At 41.6% G+C, this 17,475-nt stretch overlaps 1 protein-coding gene across 1 annotated transcript; it reads right to left on the bottom strand.

The window, feature by feature from the left end:
• Positions 1-933: 933 nt before the first annotated feature.
• Positions 934-17,400, bottom strand: ZNF200 (zinc finger protein 200). Its single transcript, XM_047087197.1, has 5 exons — positions 17,268-17,400; positions 16,189-16,519; positions 15,496-15,587; positions 15,036-15,156; positions 934-3,234 (listed from the first exon to the last, which is right to left on the bottom strand). Exons 2-5 carry the CDS (start codon positions 16,433-16,435, stop codon positions 2,483-2,485), a joined length of 1,212 nt encoding a protein of 403 aa, XP_046943153.1. The 5' UTR covers positions 16,436-16,519; positions 17,268-17,400; the 3' UTR covers positions 934-2,482.
• Between the last annotated feature and the right edge of the window lie 75 nt (positions 17,401-17,475).

Here is a 17,475-nt window from a genome sequence, read left to right as displayed (position 1 = left end):
TCCTTATCGAGCACTTAGTCGTCCAACGGCTTCCTAGTGCTCTCCTGTTCGGGGGTGTGGACCCTGGGCATCCTGCCTCTGAGCTCCAGAGCAGGGGTGAGGAGCATTCTGCTCCAGACCCTCCAGGGTCCAGGGAGTAGGTGTAGGGAAGTCAGGCGGCCCAGGCCCCATCCTCTGGGGACAGTAGGTGACAAGGATTTTGCTGGGCCCTCGCCTACACCACAGCCCACAGCAGAGAGCAGCTCCCAGGGGGTGGTGAGGGGTTTTGGGTGGGGAGGGGTTTGCGTCGTGGGAGTATCACACACCCACCGGCCTTGAGTACTGTGTGGTCTGACTCTTGCATCCTTGTGTCCCTATGGGGACAGTCTCGCCCCATAGACCCCACCCTCTCTAGTTACTGCCCAGCAGCCACTTAGGCTTTGTTTTCTAGGTGTGATAACCAGGAAGACCCCAGCCAGTCTTCCTGAGGAATAAGAGAAGAACGTTGCTGGCATCCAGTTTTGTCCCTGGTTTTTAAAGGGTACTGTAGGCTTGAAATACAAAATCAGTAAAGGACAGTTTTTTGTGTGTGTGGCTTTTAAGTGTCTGAATTAGGACTCAGGACTGAATTGTATCATCAGATGTCTTTCATTTTTAGTATGCTTTGAACCAAAACAAAACTTAGAACTACAGGTTTAAAAAATAATTGGAAAAGGGGCGCCTGGGTGGCTCAGCCAATTAAGTGTCCAACTTTGGCTCAGGTCATGATCTTGGGATTTGTGGGTTCAGGCCCTGCATCAGGCTCTGTGCTGACACCTGAGAGCCTGGAGACTGCTTTGGATTCTGTGTCTCCCTCTCTCTCTGCCCCTCCCCTGCTTGGCTCACGCTGTCTCTCTCAGAAGTAAATAAACATTAAAAAAAAAAAATAACAAAATAACAAAAAAAGAGCAATAGGCAGAAAGAAACAAAACTATTATTTGAAGATGGTATAATTTTAACCACAGATTGTAACAGAACTGAGAAATTACTAAAAATTAACATTCAATGAAGTGGCTAGTTTCACAAATATACAATTAAAAATAACTTTCCTATGTAAAAGCAAGAGCCAACTAGAAAAATACAATGGAAAAAAAACTATTTGCAATAACAAAGTCGTATACAACTTACGTTAAGAAAATTAGAAACATTTACTCAGGAATACAATACTTTAATAAAGGCATGGGAAACAAAATTTGTAAAGCTAACAAGTTTTCCCAAATAGTTTATAGGATTAACCTATTTCAATCAAAATACCAATGTAAACTTCCAGGAAACCTAAAATAAAGCAAAACTGATCAAGAATCTTTAAAATAACACACCACAGGATCGGTCCCGTGAAGGCACCGCTGGCCTGGCCTCTGGGTGGACACGTCAGGAAAGTCTGGGTATCAGGAGGCCAAAGAGAACAAACATCCACTACAATGAAGACTCTGGAATCCTGCCTCTCGAGGGGCAATGTGAACTAGCCACTGGAGACAACTGTTAAATAAAACACTTTGCTTGTGAGGTAGTGACCACCCATTGCCAAGGGTCTGAAGACAGCTTGGAGGCGAAGTGAGCACATGGTAAGGTTACTGGCCAGTCATGTGTCCAAGCCGACGTCTTCCTCTTCCAGCACTTGGATTTCCTTCCTAGCAGGCCTTCTTCTTGACTCAGCAGAGGGACAAGATTCTGAAGAGCTTTACCAGTAGTAGGGCTGGGTGGCTGGGCCTGAGTGATCCAAACTTCTTTTGGCAATGGAAAGGCATGAGTGCTATCTGAGCGACGAAGGGCTGGACAAAAAATGCAGTAAGAACAACAGACACTTTAAAAGTATGTTGTGAAAAGTATTCCTGTAAAAGTCACTTTTCACTGCAAAATGCAAATGTTACTGACATCGATGGTTAGTTTAGATCACATACAAATGACAGAGTAAGTCTTTGACATTCACTTGCTGTTATTTTCCTATATTCCAAAGTAAACAATCCCTTTCAACACTCAAGCTTCAACAGGGTATTCTTAGAAGGTTATGTGAACTGCTAATAGAAGCTCTTGGCTTAATAAATCAGTAGTTTGGTTCTCGCAGGGGAACACAGTTCCAGATAAGGACTTTTGCATTATTTTTTTTTTTCACAAGTGTGAATTCCTATGTGGGGGGAAAATGGATACACTTTCCGTACACATGAGCCACTCTGTTCACCTTACAGGTAAGTGGCCTCCAGACCCCTATTCAAAGCCTTTTGGGGCAAAGGGATCTGTGGCCTGTACATTGTTGTAGAAGTTCACAAAAGAGAGCTCCTTAATCCAGAAAATGTGGATGCTGACTGAGGTATAGCCCTTGAGAATGTCTTCTTCCCTGTGAAATTTTCTAAAACTTTGAGGTTTCAGCCAAGATGGGTATTTTCCCAATTTTGACTATAATGAGGTTTTCACATATCTGCATCTTTTCAGAAGCCTGGGAATTTAGAATTCCCTATTAAACATTTCAGGTCAAGGCAGGACCATCAGACCTTTCCTGATCCCATTTCTGCTTTCGTGTCTTACATGCTGAGTGGGTTTTTTCATGCCGGGTACAGTTGGAAAGCCGACCAAATCTTCTCCCACATTTTTTGCAACTATACGGCCTCTCAGCCTCATGACTCTGCAGATGAAGCACAAAGTCTTTATTCTCTGGGAAGGTTTTCCCACATTCTGGACACTTAAATATTTTCTCCCTTATATGGATTCCTTCATGGCGACTCCGATGAGAGTTCTGACGAAAGTTTTTCCCACACTGAGAACATGAATAAGGTTTCTCTCCTGTATGGATTCGCTCATGTTTATTAAGGTTTGTTTTATGATTGAAGCTTTTCCCACAGTGACTACAGTCATAGGGTTTTTCACCAGTGTGAGTCCTCTGGTGGGATATAAGGTAAGAACTTTCATTAAACTGTTTCCCACACAATGGACAAGTGTACCATCTTCTCGTTCTCCGATTTCGGGTAAGTGCAATCACGTTGATATCCACATACTTTGAGAGTTCCTCTAGTGGAGTATCATTTTCAATAGTAACTAGAAGATTTCTCACTTTCCTTTGTTTTGGAGTGGATGTACTTAGTCTGTCTTTATGGCAATACGGAGATTGCTCAGAGACCATAGAACAGTCCACTTCATCACAATCTGAAGTCTTTTCTCTATGATCTTCACTCTCTCCAGGTTCCTTCTGAAGATCGTCACTCTCAGGATTAATGTCATTGTCTGTGGAAACAAAGAGAATTGAATAACTTTTGAGGGATATGATACCACAGGAAAAAAGCAAGTTGGATTTCTCATCAAACAATAATCTTGAGTATCAGAAATCTGAGGACTAGCAGATAATTGTTACCAACACTCCTTTTCCACTCTGTGGATGGAATATATGACTGATAAATCTTTCTTTTTTTTTTTTTTTAATTTTTTTTTCAACGTTTATTTATTTTTGGGACAGAGAGAGACAGAGCATGAACGGGGGAGGGGCAGAGAGAGAGGGAGACACAGAATCGGAAACAGGCTCCAGGCTTCGAGCCATCAGCCCAGAGCCCGACGCGGGGCTCGAACTCACGGACCGCGAGATCGTGACCTGGCTGAAGTCGGACGCTTAACCGACTGCGCCACCCAGGCGCCCCTGATAAATCTTTCTATGCAAAGCATTGCAAGCACACAGTCCTTTTTTTTTTTTTTTGAGAGAGAGAGAGAGCACTCAAGTGGGGGAAGGACAAAGGGGGTGTGGAAAGAGAATCCCAAGTAGGCTCCATGCTCAGTGCGCAGCTTGATGTAGGGCTCGATTCCATGACCCTGGGATCATAACTTGAGCAGAAATCAAGAGTCGGACGCTCAACTGACTGAGCCACCCAGTTACCCTCTTCCTTTTTTTTTTTTTTTTTAATGAAATGAGGGGGACTACACTGAAAGATTTTATAGGTTTGCTTTCTGAGTAAGCACTAATTCCTCAAGAAGTTTATATTGATCTTATATTCTGTGTAAACAGTGAGCTAAGGACCAGGGGATGAAAGACATCAATACTCAAGGGTACACCATCCCATTCTTTAGGAGGCTAGTAAGTGAAAGGTACGATGAGTTAACTTCTAGGTTTTCACTACGTTAAGTATTACAATAGTATGGAATTAGGTAATACTGTAATATCCTATATAATAGGGAAAAAGTGGGAATAATTCAAATGACCAAAAATAATGAAGGCCTATCATGTTCACTCAGTAGATGATTATTTGGGCATTAGGGTGATTACAAATGATTAAACTATGGTAGAAACCCATAGTGGTCTTTTTGGGGGAGAAAGGGGAGTAGTAACTGGGCAGTGGGCACAAAAGGGACTTCTTGGATGCCAGGAATGGTCTGAGTGATGGTCAGACAGATGTGTACATTTTGTGAAACTGTGAGGCGTACACTTTTGATCTGTAGGGTTTTCTGTATTTATTACCTCCGAAAGAAGTCTGTGTAAAATAACATACAAAGATTAAGTAACAAATTAAAAAAAGAAAAGTATGCTGTGAAAAGGTAGAGCAACAAGGGACCCCCTAAACTCTGGGCAACTTATGGATATTAAAGGGCTAAGTCAACCTCTTAGATAGACAGCTAACCACAGATCTGTGATATGAATCTTTGCTGGATTAGTAGTTTCACACGAACAGACGTTTTCTTTTTCATTTATTCCCTTAGGTAATGAAAATGCTGAGTCAAAGCATATGGCAATTTTTATCACAGTCCTTGACACTGACTGCCATATTTCTTTCAAAAGAAGCTGTACCAATTTCAGCACAAGCATCAAGATATGGGTATCAATTTTACCTAATCCTGTCAGCATTTAATAGGTATAAAATGGTTTCTCGTTGTAGCTTTATTTTGCACTTTGTTACTACAAACCACTAATTTATTGGGCTGAGAGACTCATAAATTTAAATAAATTTTACATTTTGCAAATCTTAATCCCTGTGTAGGCAGTCACTACTAATGTAAATATTTAACTGAAGCCTACCTCTGTAACTCCACAACTTAAAACCATCAAAAAGTATCAGTCTTTCAAAATCAGATAAATGTTCTATTCTCTAGCCATTCCTTTATGACTTACTTTTACAGTTAACTCTTTTTTTAAGTTTATTAATTTTGAGGGAGAGGACATGAGCAGGGGAGGGGCAGAGAGAGAGGGAGGGAGAAAGAATCCCAAGCATCGACAGTGTGGAGCCATATGCGGGGCTTGAAGTCACAAACTGTGAGATCATGACCTGAGTCAAAACCAAGAGTTGGACACTTACTCGACTGAGCCACCCAGGCGTCCCTACAGTTAATTTTTAATACATTTGGAGTTTAGTATCACACTGTATGTTATTGTTTGTAATATGTCTAATATTGGTAAAACCAGCCAGAATATCCTATTGAAAATTTTGACTCTGTTACCTACAGTGTAAATAAATTTGGAGAGCACCAATATCTTTACACAATTTGTTTTCCCATTTACATCCGTGTCTGTCCGATATTTAAGAATCTTTTATAGGGGCACCTGGGTAGCTCAGTCGGTTAAGCATCCGACTTCAGCCCAGGTCATGATCTTGCACTCTGTCTCTGTTAAAAATAAAGAAACTTAAAAAAAAAAAAAAAAGAATCTTTTATATTTACCAATGAAACATCTGTGGCTCACTCCTATTTTATAGCCATTCTGAACGACAGCTTCCATCATTTTGTTAATTTTTTAATAAAACTTTTTTTAATGTTTATTTTTGAGAGAGACAGAACATGAGTGGGGAGGGGCAGAGTGGGGGAGGATACAGAATACCAAATAGGCTCCAGGCTTTGAGCCCGATGAGGGCCTCGAACCCACGAACTGTGAGATCGTGACCTGAGATGAAGTTGGATGCTTAACTGAGACACCCAGGTGCCCGTGTTAATTTTTTAAAAAATTTATTTATTTTGACAGAGTGAAAAAGCATGAGGGGCAGAGAGAATCCCAAGCAGGCTCTGCACTATCAGTGCAGAGCCTGATGAGGGGCTCGAACCCATGAACCATGAGATCATGACCTAAGCTGAAGTTGGATGCTTAACCGACTGAGTCACCCAGGCACCCCCATTTTGTTAATTTAAGAATGCTATTGTTGGGGCGCCTGGGTGGCTCGGTCGGTTAAGTGTCCGACTTCAGCTCAGGTCATGATCTCGCGGTCCGTGAGTTCGAGCCCCGCGTCGGGCTCTGTGCTGACAGCTCAGAGCCTGGAGCCTGTTTCAGATTCTGTGTCTCCCTCTCTCTGACCCTCCCCCATTCATGCTCTGTCTCTAAAATAAATAAACGTTAAAAAAAATTTTTTTTAAAAAAAGAATGCTATTGTTATACATTCCCTATTTACCTACTTTAAAATTATTAAATATAGTGTTTTTGTTGTTCCTTTTAGATTTTCTAAATACAAACCATATTTTGGTTCCAATATTTATTCTTCTTAACCCCTTATCTTTTTGCCTTATCTAGTTAATAATAGTGATGGCAGGTTTCCTTATTTCATTTTCGTAATTTTATTTTTAATGTTTGTTTATTTTTGAGAGAGCGAGCTGGGAAGGGACAGAGAGAGAGAGAGAGAGAGGATTCGAAGTGGGCTCTGGGCTGAGAGCAGAGAGCCTGATGTGGGGTTTGAACTCATGACCGTGAGATTGTGACCTGAGCTGAAGTCGGACTTGTAACTGACTAAGCCACGCAGGCACCCGTTATTCTCATTTTTGAAGAATTACCATCAGTGTTTGATGAATGACCATAAATGTCATGTTATAGTAAAGGGTTACCTGTTTTGAAGACAATTCATCAAAACTCATAGGAATTTTTCTGATTTTCCTGAGAGTGTCAATGAATATATCTTATATTCCTTTAGTGTACTATTTTTTATGATAAAAAAATTTAGTAGCTAATATAGTTACATGGTACAAAACTCAATGTGAAAAGGTGTATGCTAAGGAGCCTTCCTCCAGTCCCTATCCCCATCCATTCTACCAGCCCCCCAGACAGATACCAGTTTTATTAGTTTCTTTTTATTTTTTCGTTGTTTATCTAGGTGATGTATTTTCCTTTCTCCTCTTTTCTTATATGAAAGGTAGTATACTGTGTATATGTCTGGTACTTGCTTTATTTTGATCGTTATATTCCAGTGCATAGAGATTACCTTGGTATGCTATGTGGACACATCATATTCAACCAGAGACACCTGGATTGTTTTCAAAGGTGAATGCATCTGGTTTTGTTTTGTTTTTGAGACAGAGAGAAACAGAGCATGAGCAGGGGAGGGGCAGAGAGAGAGACACAGAATCCGAAGCAGGCTCCAGGCTCCGAGCCGTCAGCACAGAGCCCGCAAGGGGCTCGAACTCACAAACCGCGAGATCATCACCTGAGCCGAAGTCCAACACTTAGCCAACTGAGCCATCCAGGCACCCCGGTGAATGCATCTTTAATACTGGTAATTAGACTGCCGTATATAGGGAGTCATTCTGCATGTCGGCCAGTATTATACTTATTTCTCAACACAGTCACCACCACTGTGTTGTTATTGGATTTCTAGAAATCTGAGGGATGAAAAAAGATGGTAATTTGGCAAAGGTTTAATCTGCATTTCTAATTATGAGTTGGGCTGGACAGCTTTTCATGTGTTTATGGGTCATTTGTATTCCTAAGCGAATCTGCTGGTCTTTCTCTTGGGGTACAAAGTATGATGCACCAAATGGCTGGGTTGTCCCAACACCTTTTATGAGCTCCTCTGCTTCGCTGCTCTTTTCAATTTTCCTGGTCATTGTATTTATTTATTTCCATTTGAATTAGAGATCAGATTGTGCAGTACCAGGGCGAAAAATCCTACTGGCATTATTAAAGGGATTACCTTCACTTCATGAATGAACTTGGGGAGAACTGACCTTTTAATGTTAAATCTTCCTGGCCAACATGGTATTTCTTCCCATTCATTCAGATCTACTTCTTTGCCCTTTAGAAATGTTTTGAAGTTTTCCTCATAATTTCTGCATGTTTCTTCAGTTTATTTCTAGGTGTTTAATCTTGTTTGTTCCTATTTTTATAATTTCTAAATGACTGCATATATGAAAGTTAATGATTTCCATATAATAATTTTTCATCCCACTGCCTTACTGAATGCTTTTATTATTTATAATTTTCAGACACTTCCTGGGGTTTTCTAGTTACACAATTATATCATATGTAATAGATTCTTAAATTCTTAAACATTTAATTTCTTTGTCATTTAACTGCTCTGGCCAATACCTAAAACACAGTATTAAACAGTAGTAGTGATAATGGGCTTTGTTGTTGTCCTGATTTTAGTGGGAATGCCTTCCAGTGTTTCCAGTGTTTCAGTCCTTCCAGACCGAAAGGATGCATATCCCATAAGGGAGGTATCCATTAGTTACTGTTTTGTTCAGTGTTTTTGCGAAGAAGGCACAAGGCATTGGTATTTTGTCAAATATCTTTTCAGTAACTATGAAATTGATCATAGGATTTTTCTCCTTTACTATAAAATATAATAGGCTTTCTATTATTAAATCGCTTTTGCATTCCTGGAATAAATCTTCCTTGGTCAGGATGGTCTTTTTTTTATCAGATTGTAGTATCTTTGTCACACTAGTTTCATAAGAAGAATTTGGAAGTTTTCCTTTTTTTTCACTCTGAAAATTTTCGTAGCATTTAAATTGTGCAATTGTTAAAGCTTTGTAAGAATTTCCTATGAAACTGAGGGTCCTTTCCCTGGGTTGGGGGCTAGTTTTTTTTGACAATTCCAACTTCCTCTATGGAAACTGGTTTATCTACTTCTGTTTAAATCTTTCTACGTATTAGTGCCTCTATTTCTAACTTACTGATTTCCAATTTTGTATTTACTAATACTTTCTTTCTGTTTTCCTTCATTGTACTGTTTTCCTAACTTTGAACCAGAGGCTTAATTTTTCTTTCTTTTTAATTTTTTTTTACATTTATTTATTTTTTTGAGAGAGTGAGACAGAGCATGAGTGGGGGACGGGCAGAGAGAGAAAGATACACAGAATCTGAAGCAGGCTCCAGGCTCTGAGCAAGCGTTCAGCACAGAGCCCAATGCGGGGCTCGAACCCATGAACCATGAGATCATGACCTGAGCCGAAGTCGGATGCTCAACCCACTGATCTACCCAGGTGCCCCTACTTTCATTTTTCTAACTTAATGTATGTGTTTATACAGGCATAAATTTTCTTCTGAGTACCACTTTAGGTTATACTGTAGATGCTGACACAGAGTATAGTCTCCAAACGTTATGTAACTTTAATTTGTACTTCCCCTCTAATCCAAGGTTACTTAATAGTTTTTAAATTTCTAGGTGAAAGGGACTTTTCCCCCCCAAGTTTCATTTTTACCTTCTAGTTGTATCACATTGTGATAGATCCTACTGTGTTATTTCTACTTTTTAGAATCTACTGAATCTTTCTTTCTTCCATAGTAAGTAGACAATCTTGAAAAGGTTTATATTCTCTTGCCACAGGAGACGTCAGATACAAACATAAGAACTGTCTCACTGAGAATGTGTTTAAGAATTTTTTTCTACATTTTTAGTTGTTTTATGTGGCTCACTTGAGTTGAGACACACATTCTGTTCTCCTCGGTCAAGGACACTCCTGTGATTCCTTACCCACAAGGTTCATTCCATTACACTTTTCCCTTTCCAAACTGACCAAATGTTACTGACTCCCAGATCTCTACATGTGACCTCCAATTTCTAATGTTCAAGTACCCAGAAAATAATCTCATTTTATTTCCTATCATGGATTCAATCTCATCTAAAATCAAATCCATCTTCTTCTAAACTCTATTCCTACTTCCAAATCTGGCCTTGACCTTCTCATAGCTCTTTATAGTTAAAATGGTTTCACACTACTTATCTTTTTTTATTGAAAAAAAATTTTTAGGGGCACCTGGGTGGCTCAGTTGGTTAAGTGTTTGACTTTGGCTCAGGTCATGATCTCATGGTTTCTAAGTTCAAGCCCCATGTTGGGCTCTGTGCTGACAGCTCAGAGCCTGGAGCCCACTTCAGATTCTATGTCTCCCTCTCTCTCTGCCCCTTTCCTGCTCATACTCTATGTCTCTCTCAAAAAACAAACATTAAAAAAATTTTTTTTTAATTTTTCAGAAACTTTATTTATTTAGAGAGAGACAGAGACAGCATGAGGTGGGGAGGCGCAGAGAGAGAAGGAGAGAGAATCCCAAGCAGGTTCTGTGCTGCCAGTGCAGACAGCGCAATGCAAGGCTCAAACCCACGAAACTGAGATCATGTCTTGAGTCAAAACCAAGAATCAGACGCTTAACTGACTGAGACACTCAGGCGCCCCCATACTGCTTATCTTTTTAGGTGAATGACTTATCTTTTAAGATAAGTTTATTCTTTAACCGGATGCTTTGGAGGGCAGGAATGGAGCACTATGTATCATTTTAACTCACTGATAACTCCAGAATTCAACCCTGCCTAAGGAAAAAGCAAGTAGCATTTATTAAATGTTAGTGAATGATTCTAAGTTTAAATCTTCAGCTTTGTGGTATAGGCAAGGGAGGGGAATGGAAAGGGTGAGAATTGGGCCTCAGGGCCTCAAGGTCTATGGCCAAAGTGTTCCTGGAATTGACAACCTACCCACCAACCAGTCACCTAAAATAAATGCTAGTTTTACCCAAGACTGAAGAAAAAGTCAGTGTAATAAATCCGATCTCTTTATGTTCTTCCCTACAATAAGAAAACATTAGTCTAATATCCTCAATGGGAAAAAACTGATAGCTTTTCCCTTAAGGTCAGGAACATGATGGCTATGTACATTCTCACCACTGTTGTTCAACGTAGTACTGGAAATCCCAGCCTCAGCAATCAGACAACGACGACGACAACAACAAAAATAAAAGGCATACAAATTGGCAAGGAAGAAGTCAAATGTTCACTCTTCGTAGACAACAAGATACTCTATGTGGAAACCCAAAAGATGCCAGCGAAAAAATTGTTAGAACAGACACATAAATTCAGCAAAGCTGCAGGATATAAACTCAACGTAGAGAAATCTGTTGCACTTCTTTACACCAATAATGAAGCATCAGGAAGAGAAATCAAGAGACGATCGCATTTACAATTGCACCAAAAACCTTAAGATAGCTAGGAGTAAACCTAACCAAAGAGGTAATAGATCTCTACACTAAAAACTATAGAAAGCTTATGAAAGAAATTGAAGACGACACAAAGAAATGGAAAAGCATTCCATGCTCATGGATTGGAAGGACAAATATTGTTACACTGTCGATACTACCCAAAGCAGTCTACACATTCAATGCAATCCCTATCAAAATAACACCAGCATTCATCACAGAGCTAGAACAATCCTAAAATTTGTATGGAACCAGAAAATCCCCCGAATAGCCAAAGTAATGTTGCAAAAGAAAACCAAATCTGGAGGCAACACAATTCCAGACTTCAAGTTGTATGACAAAGCTATAATCATCAAGACAGTATGGTACTGGCACAAAAACAGACACATATATCAATTGAACAGAAAGAAGAACCCTGAAATAGACCCACAAACATATGGCCAACTAATCTTTGACAAAATAGAAAAAAGTCTCTTTAGCAAATGGTGTTGGGAAAACTCGACCACTTTCTTACACCAAACACAAAAATAAATTCAAAATGGACGAAAGACCTAAAGGTAAGACAGGAAACCATCAAAATCCTACAGGAGAAAACAGGCAGCACCTCTCTGACCTTGGCTGCATCAACTTTTTACTAGACATGTGTCCAGAGCCAAGGGAAACAAAAGCAAAAATGAACTTATTGGGACCTCATCAAGATAAAAACCTTCTGTACAGTGAAGGAAACAATCAATAAAACTAAAAGGCAACCGACAGAATGGGAGAAGATATTTGCAAATGACATATCCGATTAAGGGTTAGTAACCAAACTCTATAAAGAACTTATCAAACTCAAAACCCAAAAAACAAATAATCCAGTGAAGAAATGGGCAAAAGACATGAATAGGCACTTTTCCAAAGACATCCAGATGGCTAACAGATACCTGAAAAAATGCTCAACATCACTCATCATCAGGGAAATACAAATCAAAACCACAACGAGATACCACCTCACACCTGTTAGAATGGCTAAAATGAACAACTTGGGCAACGACAGATGTTGGCAAGGATGTGGAGAAAGAGGGACCCTTTTACACTGCTGGTGGGAATGCAAACTGTGGCAGCCACTCTGGAAAACAGTATGGAGGGTCCTCAAAAAGTTAAAAATAGGGACGTGTGGGTGGCTCAGTTAAGCATCCGTCTCTTGATTATGGCTCAGGTCATGATCTTGCAGTGTGTGAGTTCAAGCCCTGCGTTGGGCTCTGCATTAACAGTGCGGGGCCGGCTTTGGATTCTCTCTCTGCCCCTCCTGTGTGTTCTTGCTCTCTCAAGATAAATAAGTAAACTTAGGAAAAAAAAAAAAAGTTAAAAAATAGAATTATCCTACAACCCAGCAGTGCACTACTAGGTATTTATCCAAAGGATACAAAAATGCTGATTTGGAGGGGCACATGCACTCCAATGTTTATAGCAGCGTTATCAACAATAGCCAAATTATTGAAACAGCCTAAATGTCCATCTATTGATGAATGGATAAAGAAGATGTAGTATAATACATATATATTGGAATATAAAATATATATATAATGGAGTATTACTCAGCGATCAAAAAGAATGAAATCTTGCCATTTGCAATAACGTGGATGAAACTAGAGTGTATGAAATCTTGCCATTTGCAATAACGTGGATGAAACTAAGCAACATAAGTCAGAGACAGAGATCATATGATTTCACTCGTGTGGAATTTAAGAAACAAACGAATACAGGAGAAGGAAAGGAAAAATAAGATAAAAACAGAGAGGGAGACAAATCCTAGGAGACTCTTAAATACAGAGAACAAACAGGGTTGGTCAAGGGGAGGTGGGCTAAATGGGTGATGGGCATTTAAGCAGGGCTCTTGCTGGGATGAGCTCTGGTATTATGTCTAAGTGATGAATAACTAAATTCTACTTGTGAAACCAATACTACACTATATGTTAACTTGAATTAAAAAAAAACAAGCAAAGAAAAACAGGGGCGCCTGGCTGGCTCAGTCTGTAGAGCATGCGATGTTTGATCTCAGGGTCATAAGTTCAAGCCCCATTCTGGGCACAGAATTTACTTTAAAAAAACGTGTGTGTCTGTGTCTGGGTGGCTCAGTTAGTTAAATGTCTGACTCTTGATCTCAGCTCAGGTCATGATCCCAGTGTAATGGGATTGAACACCATGTCGGGCTCTGCCCTGAGCATGAAGACTGCTTAAGATTCTCTCTTCCCCTCTGAGCCTCTCCGCTCCTCGTGAGCTTTCTTTTCTCTCTAAATAATAATAATAACAATTATTATTATTATAAATATGTATATATATGCTTAACAAAAAATACTACATAGAATAAATAACTTGTGGAAAATTAAGCAGGCTCACTATGTACTACTACCCTGACCATACAGCATAAGACAACTAGAGTTCAACAGCCATGGATTTTTGTCACCCCAGGCAACTCACAAAATCCACTTTCTGCTCTGCTTCAGCCTCAGAAGCAAACAGCCCTGAAGGCAAAGTAAGAAGTATTAGGCGCTCAGCAAAGCGATTTTTGAAGGCTGGTCACTCTTGGGTAGCAGTGTATTTGTAGAGAAAGGCTGAATCATCTCTCAACAGCCTCAGAGAACTGCTGCCACATGAGTGCGTACGCAGTATTCTCATTTGCGAATGCTGCTTAACCATTACTGGGAAATAAGCAGAAATGAAGAAGGACCCATTCACCAACCATACAGGAAACTCACTGAAACAATTGTGAGAAATGCATCAGGAAGGTGGTACAACTCTGGGCTAAGGCTGCAGGCTCTGGTGTTAGAATCCCTGAGTCCAGATCCCTGCTCTGCCAACTACTGCTGTGTGACCTTTAGCAATGGACCTTTTTCTGCTTTAGTTTCACCATCTTAAAATAGTAGTAATTCCTACGTCCTACAGTATTGTGAGAAATACATGAGGTAATAAATGCACGCAAAGCACTTTAGACTAGTACCTCGTACATAATAACACACAAGTACTAAGTGCTAGATATCATTTCTACCAATAGTGTGATATATTTTCATTCACACTAGTAGACTTCTTAGCCTTTGGACATCAAGGAAAAAAAGACTCATGCACCCAATGAAAACACAATTTAAAATACACATGTTGGGAGATTAGCACTAGATCCAGAAAATGGATTGAGAAACAACCTGGCTGCATTTTTTATCTGTGTGAATATTTGATGTCAGTACATTAGCTCTAGGTCTTGCTTACCAAGAGAAGTCCCCTCCACCATTGCTGCCCTAAAGATACACAAAAAATGGCCACCCACAGCTGGTGCAAGCTCTGCCACGTGGAATAAAAATTAAACGAGTGTGAACATGTACGTTAGCTGGTGTGTTAATCAGGTGTTTAAAAAGTCTGATGAAGGGTGCCTAGGTGGCTCAGTCGGTTAAGCATCCAATTTTTTTTTTATGTTTATTTTTCGTAGACAGAGAGAGAGAGACAGACTCCAAAGCAGGCTCCAGGCTCTGAGCTGTCAGCACAGAGCCCAACGTGGGGCTCAAACCCACAAACTGCGAGATCATAACCTGAGCCGAAGTCAGACGCTTAACTGACTGAGCCACCCAGGCACCCCAAGCATATAATTCTTGATTTCAGCTCAGATCATGGTCTCACAGTTCGTGAGTTTGAGCATCGGGCTCCGTGCTGGGAGCACAGAGCCTGCTTGGGATTCTTTCTCCCTCGCTCTCTGCCCTTCTCCTGCTCGCGCTCTCTCTCTCTCTCTCTCTCTCTCTCTCTCTCTCTCTCTCAAAATTAAAATAAACATTTAAAAAATAAATAAGTAAAAAGTCTGATGAAATAGAAGAACATGCTTTTCCCATAGCATTCAATATGAACACACAAGATTTCTTACCCAATAACATCATCTCCCCAACACTGTCTTCCTTCTCTGAGGTGGGTTGTTGAGTAGCATCTAGGCTCACACATTCTTCTTGGGAGTGAAATACATTCAAATCCTCAAAGACCACCAGTTCCTGAAAGAGCAATAGACCCCATTCCTCTTAATAACAGAGGCTGCTTGACATCCTTGCTGGTAAAATAGGCTGGAACCCAAGGATCAGGGAAGGGAAGGTGAAAGGGGCCTATAAATCCTACGCAGATGCAGCAGACAGGAAACCCAGGCTCAGACAGGAGCCAAAGGATAAGCAGAAGAGAAACATCCAGAGGCAATGAAAACAAGCCCACTCTCCTTACAAGGGTATATCTTTTTTTTTTTTTTTTAATACATATATATGGGTTTGACTGAGCGGGGAGGGCTGTAAGAGCAGAGAAAGTGATGTACTCAAAACAGTGAACGGGAAAACCGAACCCACCTCAGGCTCAGTTTTCAGATACAGAGACAATGTGTCCTGTTTCTGCTGGATTCCTTCTCTGGGTAGAAGCTTCACTATGGGATGAGGTTGCACTGGGGAAAGAGGAAGCTGTAGTTAATGGAAACGTCAGTGACTCTAATATGGAAACCCTAACCACACCTTGAGGCCACACTGTCCTCACTCCCTCAGAAGGCAACTCATGGTTTTTTTCAGCTTCTGTGAGCCCAGGGAAGAGCTCAAGCCATAAATCACAGGGTCTTGAACCTGTATCTAGGGTCTCCTCATTATGAAAAGAATGATTCCCTTACGGGTTTTTTTAAATTCTCTTCACTAGTAAAGCGGAGGGTAAAGTCTGGAGATGCCCATAACAAGCACAAAATTTCCAAAATTCCACATAAACGGCAGTCAATTAAACAATTCACCCAAATTTCTTTATGGTAAAAAGATATACACTCCCCCTCCACTATGGAAAGTTACACACAGTTTATTCCATGGCTTTACACACACCCAGCAATCCACTCAAGCGCCAGCTTGAGAAAAAAAAATACTCCCTCTCCCCAGTTGACTTATTAAAATCCACTCCTTTTTTTCAATACCCACTATCCTAACCTGAATTCATTACTAACATGAAAACCTATTTCAGACCCCAATACCATTCTCTTCTCTTCTAGTGAAACAGCATATACTTCTTACATCTGTTCTGAAAGTTTGAGCTCACATCCTTCATAATAACCAAAGTCTCCTTGACTTTCTGATTGGGCTGCACCACGCTTGGCTTGGGCAAGAAGGTGAGGAAGTGCTCCAGAACTAGCTGGTGGATGGTCTTGGGCCCACTAGTAGCATCTCGAAGTAGGTCTTGGCCCAGCTTGGAGTCCGGAGGAACTCTCAGTATAAAGGACCGCTTTGGCTTTAGGGGCATTGGAACCACTTTTGCAGCCATCGCGCCTTGAAATCACACACCACACTCGTTTTGCAGAGCTTCAGGAGTCCCCTCTTACTGAAGGAAATCTGTCAGATAGCCAAGCTGCAGACAAGAGAAACCATGGGTTACCCACAAAACCAGGTAGGCATGCCTGCACCCCAGTATATGGCCTGGAGAGTGAGGCCACACGAAATGTAAAGCAGAAGGAAAGGTAAGCTGGGGTGGGGGAACTCCTAACTGAAACGGAAGGTCCCTGAACTAGACACTCTTAACAAGCTTGGCCTGAAAGGAAGATCTGAGAATGAAAGCCGGACGATGTCCAAACCTCAAGGGTCATCCTCCCGAGAAATAGGAGATGCAAACTCCACTGGGAAGAGCGGGTGAACTCAAGCAGGTAGGAAGAGCGATGGGCTAGAAGACAGGACACCTGGGGTCCGACACCAAGGGCATCTGCTTATAAGTTGGCCTGGCCACTGAATCAAGCCGTAATGCGCACCTAGGACCCCGGGTCCCTCAGATGCCCTTCGGGGAGGAAGGGGGGGGCAGTTGATGGCTCAAAGAGCAATCGCAAGGCCCCCAAGAGCTGTCCATACATGGCCTGCTGACTCTTTTCCGCCGTGAGAGCCCCGTTGAGAGCGGCAAGGGACATCCCAGTAGGGGCCAGCAGGCCAGGCCCACTCTGGAGCCTCTCCCACCGGCCAAGGGGCACCTTTACCACAACGACCAGCCAGCGGCATTGCCCGGGGTACGTTCCCGGCTCCCCAGCCGGTGAGGCACTCCCAGCAACGGACCAAGCTCTGCTCCCTAGAGGCCGCGTCAGCCTGGTTCCCGCCCTCGCGGAGCCCCTCACCTCTCGGGGGCTGTGCCGCCTCTGGGAGCTTGCAGGGGACGGTCCACAGACCCAGGCGCAGAGACACGGGGAAACTAGGCGCGAGAGGCCAAGCCCTCCCCTCGCCCTTCGAAGTGCCCTCACAGGCCGCCGGCGACTATTGGCGAGCGCCGCCGTCAGTTCAGGAGCACGGCCGGGCGCGGTGCCTTCTGGGAGACCGGGTGCCCCC

Source organism: Lynx rufus, unplaced genomic scaffold, assembly GCF_022079265.1.
Source record: "Lynx rufus isolate CCGP_SWC_20201006 ecotype Redwood Valley unplaced genomic scaffold, mLynRuf1.p SCAF_23, whole genome shotgun sequence".
Taxonomy (NCBI): domain Eukaryota; kingdom Metazoa; phylum Chordata; class Mammalia; order Carnivora; family Felidae; genus Lynx; species Lynx rufus.
Note: the sequence above shows the minus strand (reverse complement) of the source record. Positions and strands in the feature narration are given on the sequence as shown.

Coding starts and splice junctions, on each gene's coding strand:
- ZNF200 (XM_047087197.1), bottom strand. CDS start 16,435: ATGGCTGCAAAAGTGGTTCCAATGCCCCTAAAGCCAAAGCGGTCCTTT. Junction 15,588..16,188: donor CTCAAACTTTCAGAACAGAT/GTAAGAAGTATA, acceptor CTCTTTCCCCAG/TGCAACCTCATCCCATAGTG. Junction 3,235..15,035: donor TGGGGAGATGATGTTATTGG/GTAAGAAATCTT, acceptor TTGTTTCCACAG/ACAATGACATTAATCCTGAG.